Raw genomic sequence first — 19106 nt, forward strand, 5'->3', positions numbered from 1 at the left:
AAATTGTGTTCTAAATTCTTAGAATAAAATTACTTGAATGACTTGACACTTGGAAATTGAAAATGAACTCAAGGTTGTTAAAACTGTTACGCTCCAACAGTGTCTGGAAATGCATCCCTGCTTTTAAATGGTGATGTGTTCATGAGTCAGTCGTATGTTTGCTTTATGCTCATCACATTCCTGTAACCAGTTTTGGGTCTGTATACCAAGCAGAGCAAAGCTGGCAGGCAAGCCCCACACTCACATCTGCACCTTTGTTACCCAAGATGTGCTGAGTTGCTATGGACGTGTGCTTGTTGACGTTCAAATTCCCAGTGAGTGGGAAATCAGAAGTAATATGAGTTGCACGTAGTGTGAGTTGTTTCTGAAAAAAATATATTTTAGAAGCTGAGAATACTGACACGGCTGTAGGAGGTGTGAACAAAGCTCTCTCATAGGCATCTTGCTGTAGGAATGTAAACTTTTTAAAAAAAGAGTATTTGAATAATAAGCATACTGTGTATTGTTGCAGTCATAGAGAAGTTACTGTACTGGCTTATCCATTACTAATGTGATTCAAATCATTCTGTTGTGGAGCTCAGGGAACGGAGAAAGTGACTTAAAGCTACCAAGCAGTAGACGTACTGCATTGTGGCATGCATTTAAAATAAGTAATTTTATTTTCCTGTTTTGCCATATCAGTTTGATTTTGCCAGCTTTAAAGGATAGTTCTGAGTCTATCTTTAAGATGTTATTTTCCCTTAAAATTACTAAACAGTAACCTTAAAAGTGCTTTAAAAATGTGGGCATGTGTCAATTTTAACGTATCTTATATTTTTAGTTTTATCTTCTTCATTAGGGTAGAAAAGCCTTTGCTGGCCACAAAGCATTTTTGAGCATGGTGGAATATAAATAATGCAGTAGAAGGAAGTTGTAATGGTTTTGCCAGTCTTCTACCATTTTAATTAATGGTTCTGTACAGCTTTGAAGATCTATTACACTCTGTAAGTGCTAAGTATTATTTAATAGTAACTGTTTAAAATGACTGAAATACAAGGGGTTGAGGTCTCGAGGGCTGATTAGGGAAGTAACTGAATTCAAGCCCCATCATTTACTGCTCCAGCCCATAAGCCCTGCATCTTTCTAGGGGTGTGACTGCAGTATTGTTTAGGTTTTAATATGCAGTTCTTGGCTGTGAAAGATTAACGTAGGGTAGGAGCAGTGATTGATTAGTTTTACCAAGAAAGAGTTTAGTTGAAATAATAAAAGAGAATTAATTGTAGACCTAAAAGTGTAAGTAAAAGAAGTAAGGCTGCTTCATGCTCACAAAGATTTAGCTGGTTCACCTGTGAAGTTGTTTACACAACTGGGACTTCATTCAGCACGTTGTAATGTCCTGTGCCCTCTCCTGTGTGATGCTGATGTGTCTGTATGTACGTAGGAATTGACTTGACTGCTCTAAACTTTGTCCAGTTTTGAAGCAAGGTGGTAGGTATACCTGAACAGGTACCTTGTGGGACCTGTAGTGCTTGGATAATGTTGTGGTAGATGCCACTCAGATATAGTTCTGATCATGTTGAAAGCAAGGAAAAGCCCTCCTCGCCCTAGAACAGCATGCTGCATATTTCTGCCTGCATTTCTAGGTGCTGCATACAGCTGAGATGCACTAGAGCTGCTGATATGCCTATGTTCTGAAAGTTGTTTGCCTGAGCTGTTCCCTGTTCCTGACATCACAGATAATTAACAAATGCATGCAGTGCATTTTTAAGTATCTCAATGTAATACCCTCATATTTTTCAGTTTAGACTACTAAATTGTCATCTGTGTTGCTGAAATGAGTAAAGGGTTTCGTAACCAGTCAATATTTCAATCAATTTTAATTGAAGCACACTGTATACAAATACTTTACTGTAGCTGTAACCAGCTAATCTTGTTAAAAAGAGAAACTTCAGACCGCGTGCTTTGTGTGCAAAGTCAGAACTTAATGACCACAATAGGCTTTTTTATTTTGTTGTTGGGTTTTTTTAATCATCTGATGTGTTCTACAAACATTCATGCATGCAGGAGAAGGAAAATGTCTAAAGTTCCTTTAACTGAAAGCTTCTTCCATAATCTAACCTGGGTGAGTTAGAAATAGTGCTGGAAAATCCAGGTTGTCCCTTTCATCAAAACACAGCCTTTTGGCTAAGGGGCTCATAGAATTGTTTGAGCTGAAAGGAACCTTAAAAGGCCATCTGGTCCAAATCCCTGCAGTGAGCAGAGATGCCTACAGTTCCATCAGGTGCTCAGAGCTCTGTCCATCCTGACCTTGAGTGTGTCACCTAGGAGTGCTGCGTTGCTCGTGCAGCTGCTCCTGATGCAGAGGATGGTCTGGGTTTGGGTTGGCTGGAGCCTTCATCTTGAAGCTTATCCATCTCCACAGCTGGTTACCTCTGTAAGAGGTGGTTGTGCTTCCCCATGTGTAGATGTTCCTGTTGCAGACAGCCAGTTCAGAGAGCTGGATGGGCAGGAAGCAGCTCAAAACTGGGTAACAGTAGCTCCCAAGACAATTTGTTAAGGGAATAAGAGGGAAGGAGTGGATATCTCCTCTTAAATCTATCGTGCTGACTGCACCTGGCAAGATGGAGTTCATGATTTTATTTACCAGCTTTTTAGTGACCTTTTTTTCTTCAACTTTATTAGGACAGCCTGACTTTTATACTAATTAAAACATTACTCTTTGGCTTGTTTCCAAAAATAATTTGCTTCTAACTTTGCAATTACTTAGCTAAAAGGAGTAGTAGTAATTAAAGTTACTTTCAAGTTGCAAAACTTAGTTTATTTAAAAATGCTTTATATAGTTTTTAGATGAAGTTATAAATGTTCACTTTGGAATTACCTGAAGATTAATAGTGATGCATTTCAAAAGCATTATTTTTTTATTGATTCTTAATGTAGTAAATTACTGAAGTTATTTGGCAGCAAACAGAAATAGCCAGTGATGTTGTTCACATTTATTTTCCTGATAGCGTCACGATTTGCATTAATTGCATTGCAGCTGCACTCACTTATATTAAAAAGCTTCTACTATAATTAATCCTTTTTATTTCAAATCATTTTGGCACAATTTCTAGCAATAAACACTCATAAAAGACAGACATTTGAAAAATAACGTACAAGTTTCTTCAATATACCTATTGCTGTTTTTTCCCTGACACGGAGTTATTGATAGGCTTCTAGGATCAAGTGTTGCGAGCGGCTGAGACTTGAGACCAGTTTGAAAAATGCTAAGTGGATTATTTTGCATAAAAAATAGGCAGGTTTTGAATTTGTGTAATTAACCTGTGTTTAGAAAATACCTTGATTTATGTCTACATTTGTATTTCAGTTGCATACATTATGGAAATTTAATTTATAATCCATTTAGCTGATGTGATCATAGTTTTTAGTGCTATCATTTATTAGTCCTTGTATATTAAATGCTCTAAAGGCTTAAACCTGCCTTGTGTAAAAAATTGCACCTCTGCATTTACATTTTATGAGTCATAGATGGAATCCCATTTTAAATCTGGGTAGCTTTGATATATTTAAGGAATTACAATAGCTTTATTGTTACTAATGCAGGAACAGCAAACACTGACCTTATACATTGCAAATTAATGATTTATCCCTCTAGTTTGCTTTTAAAGTCAACTATACAAATGAGGATTTCGACTTTACACCTTGAATAAATCATATAGCTCTAAATATAATGCACCCTTTGGCTTTGAACTCGTTATTATCAATTCTTTCTGCAAGGTCTAACTCACCTCATAGAACTGTTCTTTCAAAAGTTTAAGGAATTGTGTATATTTTTCTTGAAGTCTTTGGAATATCATTTAGTGATTACAGCTACGTTTATTCTTTCTTTTCCTTTATGTTCGTTGTGCTGTCCTGATTTATGTATTTATTAAGCTTGCAGCAGCATACAAAGGAATTAAGTAATGCCAGAACGTAGGTTTTGCAGAGAACAAACAGCTGTGTTGGTGATGCTTTTCCTGATCAGCCTGGCTGTGATAGTGATGATAGCATAAAACTATGAGGTGTAGTGTGGCAAATAAGTTGGACAATAGGAAAGGCTGTAAGTAGGCAACGTATCTCAGGGTTTTTTTGAAAGGGAAGGTCTTTTATGTTTGTGTTACTTATGTAAGCTTTCTCTAAATGTTGTCATGCTCGTGTTTTCTAGCTATAAAATTTCCATCTTTCCTTTTTTGAAGTTTCCCTAAATGTCTTTTTTTTTTCCAGTCAAGAAGAAGGTGTTAATGATTATGTGAAAAACGTGCAAAGTTGTTTGCTGTACATTGAACTGTAATATATTTGCGTGCATTGAATCAGCTGAGTATTTCTGTGATCCTGTCCATTTTCAGTAATCCTTGAGGAAGTTTTAACTTTACATTAAAAATACACATTTTCTCTTTCACGGATACTGCAAGTTCAGCTCAGACTCATTTCTGATTCAGTAGTCATTTGGTAGTGTAACTGTGCCAGGTGTAGGAAGAACGGGACATACAGTACAGGTGTGACAAGTTCTCCACTTGGACATAAACAGGAGTAAACAGGAGTACTGTCATTCATCCAAATACACAGCAATGAATCTGTATAAGCTTATTTTTTAGAAGCATAGCTTTTCTTGCAACAACAACAACAAAAATTCTATACAATTTATGCTCTTTCCATTTGCTATAATACTTTGGACACAAAGATTGATGGTAAATAAGTGGTGACCCTGCATTTTAAGTCATCATATCATTAATTTGTAAAATTTTGGTGCTTTCCATTTCACAAATATGTTCAAATTTCAAAACTAAGCTGAAACTTTTTAAATTAATGCAATATCTGTGCTGTTACCGTAGTAGAAGATCCTATTCGGGCACCAAATTATTGAGCTGAGAAATAGACAACAGCATTTGTAATTCTTGTATGTATCACAGTGAAACGTAATGTGCTTTTAATTGCTTTGCTTTTCAGGCTCTTTATGAAAATATGCTGGTGGAGCTGCCCTTTGCTAGTTTTTTCCTCTCAAAATTACTGGGGACGAGTGCTGATGTTGACATTCATCATTTAGCTTCACTGGATCCAGAAATGTACAAAAACTTGCTTTTTCTGAAGAGCTATGAAGGAGATGTAGAAGAACTTGGACTAAACTTCACTGTAGTAAACAATGACCTCGGGGAAGCACAGGTAAAGAGCGGCTTTGGGGCTGTTTGTTTTTTTTTCTCTGTAATGTATGGCTGATGAAATATTAATATCTCTACTAATTTATTTTTATTTTGAAAGTGATAAGGAATAACTGTTACGGATGCTGTCTGTTGTGTGGTATCTGTAGGATTCTGACTCAGTATTTGAAGTAGTAAATAACTCATTTTGTACTTTGGAACTGTACTTTTAACAATGATAGAAGGGTCTGGGAGTTTAAATGATAAATGATAGCAACAATTTTCTAACGGTCGTGGAAGGTTCTATAGTCTGACATAACTTCTTGAATGAAATAGTGCTTCTTTGATTCCGCTTCAGACAATTGCAGGAGTTAGATGATAAGCAGACTATAGAAGAACTGTTTGGTTTTGGAATTGGAGTTAGAAACTGGCGCTTTTAAATAATAGCAATCTCTTGTGAGATAAGGGTTGTTTCAGCTGTCACCGATGCTCAGAGAGGAGGGTCTGAAATGAAACCTTCATTTTTAGAGAAAAACACTTTCATTTTTCTGGGGGACTGAGCCACCTAGTGAGTTAGAGGAGTGGAATTCACTGCTTCTAAAAGTGGTTATTTAGGTCCATAAGTTTGAGTTTGTAGTGCAATTGCGCTATGCAACTTGACTATGGCTTATTTACTCTGTTGTGAAGGCTAACGATCACTTGTGCTCTGGTAGAAAACGAATGTCAGCAGTGCTTGAAAAGGATGCTGACATGTGGTGGTACAGTTAACCTCCTTTGTCACGCTCCCTCTTTGACTGTTGATAATTTAAAATAGTGTGCTTGTGGCCTGCTTTCAATGCTCTTTAATTAAAATTTGGGTCAAATAGTAGACCTGACAACATTGTGATGTGCAGCAGCATCCTGATTCAGGCCTTTCTCCTTGTGGAAGAAATAAAAACTCTCAAAGTGAGAATCCAGTTCTCTTTGGGTTTCCTGCTGGATGAGGAAGGCTTGGCCTGGTCATGCTTGCACAGAAGCAGTAGTACCACTGAGATGCAGCAGTGAATCTTTGCAATTGCGATGTCAAGTTCTTTTATTGCTGTTTGAATCATAGCCAGATTGCTGTCCAGGACTTGTCTTTAACAGCATCAGGCTTAGACTTGGTCTTTACTTTCCTGTTACTAATTTCCTGTCATTTAGGAAGCTCTTAAAACATGGATTGTGTTGCAATTTTAAAATAATAGCCTCAGATTTTGGGTTCCTGGATCATAATGGAGACTTGATTCTAAGTGACTGATTATACTGAATTCATTTCTATGTTATAGGTGCATCTGGTTATTGGGTTGCAAAGCATACAAGATGATAGTTTTTAGTGTAAAGTAGGACTTCCTTGTTGGGAGGGGAGATCTGTTACTGTGTGTATTCTGTGTGACTTCATTTACACAAATCCAATTTAGCCTTTATTAATTACAAATTTAAAGTTGCTAATATCTTCTGTAAAGGCGGTAATTTCCGTACTAAGTATGTCCACTACAAACATCCTCAAAAACTCAGCCATACCAGCAAGTTAGAACCAACCTCAACAAGTAGGGTGGAAGGACGCAGAAAAGTGAGGTAGCTCAGAAATAACATATAAGCTAGAAATAACAGATAAGGCATAATCTTAAAAGAAGGGTTAAATATAATAGGGAGCTTTTGAGTAACTAAGTGAAACATAGGTTAAATGAAGTACTCTGATGCTTTATTGCTGTTTATACTTGGAGAGAGAACACTATACTCTTGAAGTATTAACTGTCTTTTAATGAGACTGTATTTTAGTGTAGTTCAATACAACTAATTGGTTCTTTTCAATATCTTCTGTGTTTTAATGCAACAAGTTACTTCTTCTGTTTCATTTCATTATCTTAATAAACCTTGGGGATAAATACTCTGTCTGGTATTTGACTCGTAACCATTGCATACTAATTGATTGTGTCAAGGTAAGGCTAATTCACTTTGGGAAAAGAGCTTAATTTGCACTCCTTATGTTGAATGTACATTATCTCCAGTTTTCATCTAAACAACCACTTTAGTGACTAATGAATTAGTGCTCAATAAATGCATCATAAATCTATCATTGTAAATAGCCATCCTTGTGACAGTGTCCATCCAGCAATTGTGGCATAAAAGCATTATCTGCAATGAAAGACGCATTCAGAAGGGGCTCTATTGCCTGTCAGTGGTAGAAGGTAGAAATTCTATGATCAGAGTATTGATTCCAATCCTATAATGTGCTTTTAGATCCCATTAAACTATTGTCAAAGTGCATTCACCAGAAGTTGAAAAAGGTACTTAATAATTTGCACATTAGACCTGTTAATTAGGGGAGCTCTGCCATCAACCTTACCTTCCAACACTAGATAGCTTTAATTTTTTATGAAGAACCATCTAATGTAGTGATACCAGCCTAGTTTTCAGCTGCTAGATCAGCTGTATAACGTGGCAGCAAGTAAAAGAAGTCTCAAAAGAACTATGAGACAGCAGTTTCTGTGAAGTCCGAAGAGTGTAGAAGTTGATGTCAGGACGCGGTTGGCTTTTTAAAGCAGATGTGAATGCTGTTTTTGTTACTGAAAATATTTTGACAAGTGGAAATAGAGTTCTTTGCCTTTAAATTTCCATGAGAGATGATTTTGAAGCCTTAAAAATAACCGTGGAAGTTTCTTCTGTGGTGGCTTTGTTATGAGGATACAGTGGGTAGGATGGGTGATAGTGTAGGTCTTCTGAGAAGCAAAATGTTTAAATTGAGGCTTATCCTATTCAGACAGATTTATAATCCTTATAGCAATTGCAATCGTAGACGTTCAAATGCAGTCTCCTACCTGGGACTCCTGCCTGAACATCTGGAAGGCAGATGACAGGTAAAGAAAGAAGACCTTTATCTACGTGTTTCCGGAATGGGGAAAAACTTCAGTGGTGGTGTGATAGGGGGAAAAAAAATAATAAAATGATTGGAGGCCAAGAGAAAGGAATATTTTCATCTATACTAAAAACAGGCTTGTAAGATTTATTGACTTTATTTAAAACAATGAATGCTTTTTGAAGTTACACAGGTTACTTGTCTTAAGTACTCAGATACAAAGAAAAGTTCTTCATACTTCAGAATGCCTAGGTGACGTATCCCTTATTCTTTCATAAAGCATTTCACTCCCTTAAGTATTTCCTTATTCTCCATGAGCCTGGGAAGCCAGTCACTACATCTGTGCAAGAGTTACGTTTGTTTGCTATTAGAGTTGCCACTGATGGCCCCTAAAGACTTTGCAGAGCAGCTTTGCGTGGTAGATAATTATCAATGAGCCAGAAGGTAAATCTTCTGAATTCATTCTGCCTGAATGGTATTTTCTACTGTTACTCTTTGTGTGTATGTGTATGTATTTGTTTTATTCTACTGTTCAAAGTAGTAGCTATGTCAGACGCTTGTCCGAACTGTTCACTTGAAATGCAACCATACAGAATGTAGATATTTACTGTTTTTACAGACTGTAGTGGTCTCTATATAGGAATACAATAGGAACTCTATATAGGAATACAAATGTAAGCTGAGTGCAGTTTCTAGAAGCACGTATTTGCAGTAGCATATAATTGAATATATATAATTCAATTATAAATAATAACGTATGGTTGAATGTATAGCCTTCAAAGTTTAAGTACTAATAAGCATGTGCAACAGTAACTGGAGGTGTCTGTAACCTTGAGTCAGAGGCCAAATGAAGGACTTCTTTCCACATTGCTAAAAAGATAAAGTAAAATTAGATAAGTAAGCCATCTTTTCTAGCAGACTTTAAAAAATATGATACTTTTCTATCCCATGTTAATATTTTCTTTATTTTGAAGACATATTCTATGAGTTTGGAATAAAATTCAGTGTTGTATGGTATTGTCTGAAGTATCTGAACACTTACCTCGATAATATGTATAATTCAATTGCTTTTTAATATGCATTGTTTTGATAATGAACAAAATAGAAGTGGAATACACATTTTAACTTAAATCCACACAATAGAAAATAAGGTGATGGCACAAGGATTGCATTTTGGTGAGCCTCTCTTCCATCCTGTACCTGTGTGTTACTGCTTTGCACCATCTAGTGGCAGAAATTGGATGGATAAAAATAAAATGCAAGCTGATATAAAACTAAGGCACAGTAGCTTGTTGTGGCCTTTTTGAATAGGAAATCTTTAACTGGTGTTCTTGACTTTAAAATTGAATAGGAAAATAGCTTTTATTAAACACTGAATGCATTTTTCCTTTAACCCACTGTGAAGACATCACTGTTACAACGCAAGCATATGCTTGGATTTGTCTGTGTTCTTCTCTATCTGCTAAACTGCAAAGAAAGTTGGAACTTTTAGTTCTCCAACTGCTGGGATGAATCTGAAAACAATTGCCAATAGTTCCTTTTTGTTACTATAGAGAGAAAGGCAATTCAGGAATCTTTTTACATAAATGACTGTATGGAAGTGGAATGATGACTGTTTGTTATTGTTGGTTTATATAATCTTAAGTTTGAGTTAGGAGATATAAGTATGCCTTATGTGGCCCAATTCAATATGTACTTCAGAGAGTGGAATTGTAGTTGGTGAAATAATGATAAAAGAACAGGTGGCACTGTAGTTGTGAAAAACAAGTGGGTCTTACTGAAGGGAACTCACTCAAAAGGAGCAAAACAATGTGAGGGTTGGTTTCCAGGACATAAAACTGTGAGAGAAACTTACACCTTTGTATTACTACTTCATCCTGTAGGGAGCCGGACTTAAACACAGTTGGTACTACCCACACACAGAGGTGATGGGGGATGCTGGTGAGGTGTTTTACTGTGGGTTTAACAAAATCACAGTTGAAGGATTAAGGTGGAAAGGAAGATACTTTTAGCACCTGTTGCAACTCAGGTTGTTCTGGCTTATTAAGGAAAGTGGTAAATTCTCCATCAAGTCAAGTCTCTACACCAGGATTGACTCTCTCTTAAAAATGTGCTTAAACTCATCAGTGGATTTATCAAATAAAAGACAGAAATTTCTGAATAGAATTCTGTGGCCTTTGTTATCTGGGAGGTCGTATTCACAGATCTTAATGTTCTCTTTTGGCCTTTAAAGGCTGTGAATCAGTACAAGTGTGAATGCTCGGGGAGCTGTGTTTTCCTTAGTGCGAAAAGAGCTGGTGTTACTGGGTAGTGTGTTGCGAAAGACAAACTATTCCTGTGTTTAATTCTCTGTAGTCTGAAGAAAGGATTATTATCCCAGACTGAAATGCACTGTTATAAAAATAAATCCCTGTCTCTGACGGTTGGAAAAGAAAGCATATTTGTGAAGGGTTCCAAAGGTGAATGCATGGCAGCTTTTCAGTTATTTAATCCTTTCAGTACTCGTAACAGTCTGTTTAGATTGGTCTGCTATGCAGCAAAATTATCTTCCTGTAGTAAAGAGTAGAATACGTAAAAATCATTGGCATTTTGATAACAATTACTGTTTATGTCTAAATGCAATTACAGTATGTTTGTTTTCCTTTGTTTTTCTCCGTTACTTTTTTCCGTGCTAAGGCATCTGCGTGCATGCGAGATGAAAGCTGTGTTTCTCAGCAGAATAACAAGTCTTAGGGTTCATTTGTTTTTGTTGAAAGTACTGAATACATACATATAACTTGTCTTTTCAACAGGAGGAATTGTGAATGCTTAGCATTCTGTAAATTAGAATCCTAATTTTGGCTCAGCAGACACTGCTTTTGCCATGATGTGATGCTGCAGCATTCACTACCACCAACAGTTAACCAGAAAAGCACAACCCATCAAGCAGAGCTTTCCTAATTCAGAGGGAAGGAAACTGCCTTGTGTGAGTGCAGTGCTTATTCAGGGCACCTACTATTCTACTGTCAGTGAAGCTGATGGTTGGCAGTTGCATGAAGCTGCATTTGCTGCTTCATTCCTAGGTCTGGAGGCTCAAAGCCACACAACTTGCTGTCACGAGTAAACAGAAACTGTCTGCCTCTATAACTCGTTTTTTGGGGGGGGTGAATATTCTGGAATATATTCTAGTAAATTTTAAAGACACAAATCACGTACTAGAGTGCTTTGCTGTTCAGTTTTCCAGTTACATGGAATTAAAGCTTATCAAGGTGATGAAGCCTAGCTGTGTTTACAGGTGGTTGAGCTGAAGCCGGGTGGAAAAGACATTCCTGTGACCAGCGCTAACCGAATTGCATACATCCACCTGGTGGCAGACTACAGGCTAAACAAACAGATCCGACAGCACTGCCTGGCTTTCCGTCAGGGATTGGCCAATGTTGTGAATCTGGAATGGCTACGAATGTTTGATCAACAGGAAATACAGGTACTGCTGCTTTAAACTGCAGAGAACGTGCTTTAAATTGCAAATGTTGATTTTTTTTTTTTTGCCTCTAATACAATTGTCTGATTTCCTTCGCTGTTAGGTTTTGATCTCTGGTGCCCAGGTTCCTATTAGTTTGGATGACCTTAAATCTTTCACAAACTATTCAGGTGTGTATGTTTTACTTGAGCTAAAAAAAATAAATAAAATCTGTTATGTCTGATAAGGCATAAGTCAATTTGCTGCTTATGCTAGTTTTTTTTTTTTAAATAAGGTTGTAGGGTCTGATTTAATCAATGCCATGAGACAAATGTTCAGTTTATTTTTTTGTATGCTTGCATATAAATAATTATAAGTAGAGGATGTGTAATTCCTTTTCTAAATGAGTGTTAGTCAGAGATTGTGTCTGGTTGCCCTGAATGTAAGTCTGCAAATGACTTGGTCATTTATTTCTCAGACGGCCCAAAGAGAGAATTCATGCTTTTTCCTTGTGGAAAAAAATGTAAGGTGTCTTCATTCTTTTCTGAATTTACCATAAATATAACAACTCAAACTGTTAGTTTTCTTAGTAGTCAAGAAGCTGAAAGAGAGAGCAGCCATGGATAAGCAATGAATGAGACACTAGAAATGCAGTGATCAAAGATATCTTTAAATGACAGGGTTAGCATTGTAAACCTTGAGGTGTTCAGATTTTCTGCAGTTTTCAGAATTGTTGGTAGGTTTTCTGAAGAGTTTATTTCCTGCATAAAACTGTTCTATCTGTAAATCATTTAAATCTCTTTATAGGTGGCTATGCAGCAGACCATCCTGTAATAAAAACATTCTGGAGAGTTGTAGAAAGGTTCACTGATGAGGAGAAACGCAAACTACTCAAGTTTGTAACGAGCTGCTCTCGGCCACCTCTTTTGGGGTTTAAGGTATGTGTCATCCTGACTTCTTAGCCAGTTTCTCTGAGCATTACAGCTTTCAATACGAGCTTTTCTGTAGATGTGCTGGGCAGCACTGGGCAGGAGTTAGGCCAATTACTCGTGTAGTGCTTGCCGTTTGAGTTATCCTATGATTTATTCACTTGAGTTATCTAAGTCTTTTGTTGACATGGCTTTACCAACATACCAGGGAGTTACCAGGAAATGAGTGATTGCTACTGGTAAGCTGTGACAGTGTGATGTTTAGAGCTTTGCATTTTACGTATGTATACACACACACACAGGTATAACCTTCTACTTTTCTTCAAGTTAGTGCATGTTAAGGTAAAATAGAACAGTTCAGTTTGAAGGGACTTTCAGGAATGATCGAATCCAACAGCTTTCCCTCCCTCAGAAGCTGTAGAGAGCAATGAGGTCATCACCTCTCAGCTTTCTCCCCTCCAGACTAGACAAACCAGAGTAGGGGATGTCTTGACATTCATAGCTTAAACACAGCGCAGCCTAGCTTTGCATCATTTAAAAATTTGGAACTCTCACTGCTAGACTCAGAATAACATTTGCTAGCACTAATTAAAGTTTAATAAGTTTAATAAATGTAATTGTTACTGACAAAAAAAAAAATCATTAAAGCATGGTTGAAAATTGTTAAGTTCAAGCCAGGTCACATAATAAATGGATGATACTTTTCACTTCCAAACTATTGCAGTTTCCTGCTGTGCAATATTTAATTATGCAAAAAATGGTGCCCTTGGCGTGACATTTCAATTTAGAACTTCATTTTTCCATTTTTAAAGGTAAAATAGAGGAATTCAATTAGCATTTTGAAAGGAACACTAAAAACGCAGCATTCTAGCCATGAAATACTCCTTTTAAGCCTCCATTTGAACAATAATTTAGCTTAGAAGCTCATTGACCTTCTGCCTTTGGAGCTGGGCTGGTTTTTTCAGTTTCTAACATCAGAAGTGTTCTACCTTAGGCAAGCATTTGATCAAATGAATGCTTTGTTGCCAGGATATCTTTCTTGCTATAGTCTTTCTGGGAAGAAAGGAATCTTATTTATTGAAACAAAATGTTATATACAGAATTATATACAAGGGACAAAAGTCTGTTCTTCAGACCCATGGTTTAATCATATCACAAAAATAATCAGGATTTGACAAATTTGTATCATTACAGTGTCCTGTCATTGTGCACATCTGTTTCACCCCATTAACAGCTGGATGATTGTGTAATCACTGTATGAATAAACAGTATAATTTCTGTAAATAAAGTTTAGTTCTTCATTCGAAGAATATATATTACTGCTTGATTGAGAGTTGTAGTCTACACAAGCGTAAACACTTGTGTAATCTTGCACATGAACAGGACTACTCAAGTCATTAGTTCTGCTTGCCTTGAAATTAATAAATTTTAGGCTTATTGAAAGATTAGTTCAGACAGAAATCCCTTTAGAGCAAGAAAGGCCTTTAACTTGAGTCATGTGTAGTATCAGATAATTGAATTTAACAAAGAAAATGGTCATATTTTGGGGGGTAGAAGTAAAACAAAGTCCTCATCTGCTTGAAGAATTTATTTGGTATACCTGGAGTATGCCAACAGAACGATGTTTTGGAACATGGCAAGGGTATGTTTGAGCAAGGGTTGTTTATTTGATTAGGAGTTTGGTGGGTTTTGTTGGTTTGGATGTCAGAGAAAGGAGCTGGTGTGGTAATACAACTTTCTTTGTAGTCTGGTCACTCATTCATCCTCTTTCTCCTCAGTGCATCGCTCTGAAATGACAAGTAAACGCTCATGTAATATTTACTGGTAAAACTGGAATGCTTTTAAACTCAACCAGAAGAGTGTTGTAACTGGCATAGCATGTTGCTTCATTAGCTAGAGCAAAATTTCATTTATTGAGATTTTCGTGCGTCCTGGAACATGTCTCCCCTGCCTGGGAAGAAAAAAAGAGTAATCCACAGACGATATGATGTCATTGTACAATGACAACCATGACATCATTCAAACACGACAGAACATCCTTTTCCACTTAGCTCTGTTCTTGCGAGTGGTCACTAGTTCCCTACGCCCAGCAGGCATTTCAGAAAACTTCAGTGTGATGGGAACCCATCGTTTTCCTGTTCCTACAGAACAAATAGGATCTATATGCTTTTGGTAGGCGTTGTAAGAAGAGTCTGAGATTCTTGATCCTTTGTTTCTCTCAAGTACAACTAGGATTTTCTGCATGCTGCTTTATGTTTTCCACTTCATATTTCACTGTTTTGTGGTGTCACATTTGCAGAACAGTGTGTGGACAAAAACAAATTACTGTTTTTCCTTAGAACTAGATAAATGGCTTTGTGTTCTGCTAGTTATCTTATCCCCATCAAAATTCATTAGGGGGAGGCACTACCCAATTCAAGAGGGCTTTTGGGGTCATCAGGAATGAAAGAAAATGCTATTTGAATATGTCATTGTGACAGTCTTTAATCTAATGATTTATTTCCTAGAAAACTATGGCAGCTGTTACGGGTTAGCTTTGGGCATGTATTCATTTCTTATGTTTTTTTTTTATTCTTGCATTTTCCAGGAGTTATATCCTGCATTTTGCATTCACAATGGAGGATCTGATTTAGACAGGCTACCTACTGCCAGTACCTGCATGAACTTGCTGAAGCTTCCTGAGTTTTATGATGAAAATCTTATGCGGAGCAAGCTTCTATATGCCATTGAATGTGCTGCTGGATTTGAACTAAGCTGAGTTGAGCTGATGCTTGTTTGGATAATCTGCAGAGGAACGAACCAGTGCCTACTCTATAAGCAGCACCTGTATCCACACAGTTTTGAGGGAGTTCTGTGTAAATTTCTGCAGCTCTTATGTCTTATCAGATGCCCTCAAATAGGTTTCATTTTTAAACACAATCTGTTAGTTAGCTTTCATTAATTAATATTACATTGACAGTGCTTGATGATTCAAAATACCGAATGCTGTTTGCAGTGCGGTTGTTCTCTGTGTTCATGGGAAGAAAGAGCACATGTAAAAACCAGTGGCGTCTCAGTGAAACTAACCAAAGACGAAGCTTTGGCTTTGTGCTGTTCAAACATGAGAAAAAAATCACAAACTGGCATTAAGGCTGTGTACCATACAGCACGTTGGGATGAGATGAGGCTGACATCCTGTGAGTAGTCTTTTAGATGAAAGTGAAGCAGATGTTTGCAGATATCCCACAACTGAGAGGACAAAAACGTTCATTACTGATAACCTAACATCTTCACTTATGCTGTAGAATTGTTTACAAAACATAGTTGTCACAATTAAGACATAACTGATTTTGTTTGATACTATCTTCCCTTAAGATGGTAGGCACTGAGATAAAATGTTTATAATATTTTATTTGTGCTTTCTGAAATACCTTGAAGAAATCAGATTCGCATGCTTATTTTGAGTTCAACCTTTGGCGGCGTCATTATCACTTGAACACTGTCATAAACTGATATGACTATCCACGTTTTCTCTGTTCTGTTTTTTGTCTTTTGTGCCTGTACAGTTTTTTAATGTATCAGCCTCCTGTTGCATACACAGTACATGCAAAAGTCATCACTTCAGAAAAATACACATGTAACAACTATTAAAATTATTTAAACCAAAGTTATCAGGCTTTCTTTTATATTCGAAGCCTGTGGTGTTCACATTCCTTTCGCCTATCATTTTTTTTTTCCATCCTAAATACCCTATCTGTGCTGTATTTGCTAGTCAAATTCATTACTTTGTGTGATTAGACAGCTTTCGCATCCGTTTGCCTGCAGTACTTCTGCTAAGAGAAGGAGGTGGGAATATGCTGCTTCGTGTAACTTAATTTCTGTGACTAACTGGGTTTCACGTGGAAGGAACTGATCCTCTGACCTACTTGTAACCTACTGTAGGGAACCTGCTTTAGTGGTGGGGTTGGACTTGGGTGATCTCCAGAGGTCCCTTCCATCCCTATGGTTCTGTGATTCTGGTAGTAGGCACTGGGTGTTTGTATGGGAACTGCAGTCAGTTTGAAAAAGGAATTATAGTTGAAACTGTAAGATTAATAAGTGCATCCACCTGAACTTTAGTTTTATATTTTAAATCATCAAAATTTACAATCAGTTTTATATTCATCTCTTATGCAAAAAAAAAAAAATTGCTGTTACTGAAAACTGTTGGATTTCGTATTTAAAAAGCAGTAACCAGCAATATCCTTTTAAATGTGGTTTTAAGATGTTTACTGGTAACCATATAAAAATGTATAATTTCTTAAGTTGGGTAAAAAAAATGGAGTGTTAAAATGCTGTTTGTAGTCTTGATGTACAGAAATAAAGTAATTGTTTTTCTTTTTGGTTTTGCTTTAGGCTTTTTATTTATATTAAATAATACATAACCAACCTATACTTTACCCCAGAATTCTTTTCATGTATATTTTTTCTACGTAAATTATGAAACTTGTAAAGAAGTTGAAAAAGAAATGGGTAGTAGTGGGGCTGCCTCCTCTTAATTGCAAAACATGAACGCTTCTTGAAAGCATTATTTATTTTATAACCTAATGCTTTAAATATTTTGAAATTATTTTTCAATTTCATTCTTTTGGTAGTGTTGTATCTTTATTTTGTAAAAAAAAAATAACAATAAAAAGATAGTCCTATTCAAATACCGTTTTGAAGTCACGCCGTGCAATCATGACTGGTGTTGAATGCTTTCAGCTTCTGTGAGAGGAGGCAGTGCGTGCTGCTCTGTTACTGCGAGCTCCACACATGGGGTAGGCTGGAGGAAGAAGTACTCAGACTGCTGTAAGAAGAGGGTAGGGCTTTCTGTTGGCAACAAGTTTTTCAGTTCTGTCAACTGTTTATGATATGGACAAGATGAAGTGTGAGATCCTGCTTTTCCATGCTTTATTGCTGAATATTTTAAGGGATAGGAGAGGAAAGGATGAGAACTAATGTGAGTGTAGTTAGGCACGTCCTGATGAGCTAAGTGGTTTAAATGATCTCCTGTAGCTCTCCCATGGCAACAATTGTTTATATACGAAAATGGATTTTCTGTTTTTTTAAAACAAGTGCAAACTTCTTCCCAGTTGGGATGCTTATGGAGTTTAGGTAGGCAGAGACAGAAAGCACTTTGCCTGCAGCTCACCTGGAACATTACTGTAGTTTTTGATCATCAGATCGGCTGTCCCAATTGCAGTCTTGGAGTTGCTATCTGTGCAGGACAGCCCTTCCGTACAGCCAGTTTCAGTAGTTCTGTGTGTTTTCCTCCTGGTTCAGTTCTTGCTTTTTGGAAAATGGCAGCATTTTCTTTTAGCCTTTTCAAATAAACTTTACAAACAGGCTTAAAAAAAAGAAATTAAATCCATCTTTATGATGGGAAGAGTACAAATTCTTTGTCTCTCCACAGTTAAAAGGAATAAAAGAGAAACGAAAGAATTAATTTAGCACTTGATCTTTGTCTCTTGGTGAGAATTTTTCTGGATGTAAGTTTAGTCCTGCTTGCTGGATATTAAAGCCCTACAGAAACTGCCTGCCTTGTTAGTTATCACAGTTAATTTCCATTGTCCCAAGAAGCCATGCTTACATACGTTTTGCAGCTTGCAACTCTTTTATTTCTAGGGAAAATTTCTATCTACAAGGAGAGATTTGTCTCCGGCTTCACAAGTGAACACTGAGCTGATAAGAGTTTGAACAAGGACGTCTTTGGTTAGTTTTCTGTGGGGTGCTCCATATTGGAAGTAAAATGAGCTGCTTGATGCTATCAGTAGCAGTGTGGATGGGGGGTTTTGGGCATCGGTTGAATAATGTAATAGGAACATCCTAACTGATCTACAGGGGGGCTTGGAAATCAAAGAAAAGACTTCAAGCCGTGCAGTGAGCTCATGTTTAAATTGCAGTTTAAGCCAGAAGCAATTTGTTAAATGCCAATAATGCAGCACATACTCTTTCCACCACTTAAAAAACGATGCAGCACAGAAACAAGAAAAAATGAGCTGTTTTTCTTGGAGTGTTTTGTTGGAACTGTATTTTTTTTTTTTTGTATTTATATGCAAAAACTTGAAAACCTATTTGCTCATATACATGAGTCTGTGTTAATAATGGTTTGTGATGTAAATGCTTGTTACTATTTTTTTTTCCATGTTGCTTTGCCTGTCAGTAAAGGAGAAACGAACATGGTCTGTAAAACTGATCAGGATATCTATATTTTTATTGACTTCTGCTTTTGTGAATAAAATAATTTGAGTTTTCTTGAAACTTTGCAGAAACACTCTTCTTTCATTTTGTGATACATTTGGAGTTCTGTGGCTCAAGTTTGATAGTGTTCCACAGCTTACAACAGGGGTGCTGATACAGACTCTTAGTTGGTCTCAAAGTTACCGCAGCTTCGTGATGATGTGCAACTTCAGTTGTCAGACTCTGGAGTTCCCACTGTGAGCCCAGCCTCAACCATAAGGCTTAGCTTTGACCCAGTACATCCTTCCAGCAGTGCACTTGAGAGCACTGATACTCTTTGAAGAACTGTCCGCTGTTCTGTACAAACGTGTATTCTATTTGCAGTATTCAGTGTATTCATAGGAATGGTTTGCTCAAATGACCCATGTATTCAGGATTATTCTTTTCTGCCTCCCCAGAGCAGCCATTCTAGGTAATGTAACATAGTTCATTCTATGCTACATTTGGACATTACAAAAGATAGTTTTGCT

The 19106-nt window shown here is 36.9% G+C and overlaps 1 protein-coding gene across 2 annotated transcripts in view; it reads left to right on the plus strand.

The window, feature by feature from the left end:
- UBE3C (ubiquitin protein ligase E3C) overlaps window positions 1–18657 on the plus strand; it is a 66355-nt gene extending 47698 nt beyond the window's left edge. For both annotated transcript variants that reach the window (NM_001030967.2, XM_015281334.4), the window contains exons 19-23: window positions 4966–5178; window positions 11303–11491; window positions 11592–11658; window positions 12275–12405; window positions 14984–18657. In NM_001030967.2, coding sequence (NP_001026138.2) covers window positions 4966–5178; window positions 11303–11491; window positions 11592–11658; window positions 12275–12405; window positions 14984–15154 — 771 coding nt within the window. In that variant the 3' untranslated portion in view covers window positions 15155–18657. The remainder of the gene's footprint in view (window positions 1–4965; window positions 5179–11302; window positions 11492–11591; window positions 11659–12274; window positions 12406–14983) is intronic.
- The last annotated feature ends 449 nt before the right edge of the window (window positions 18658–19106 follow it).

The sequence above is a fragment of the Gallus gallus genome, chromosome 2 (genome assembly GCF_016699485.2).
Source record: "Gallus gallus isolate bGalGal1 chromosome 2, bGalGal1.mat.broiler.GRCg7b, whole genome shotgun sequence".
Lineage (NCBI taxonomy): Eukaryota > Metazoa > Chordata > Aves > Galliformes > Phasianidae > Gallus > Gallus gallus.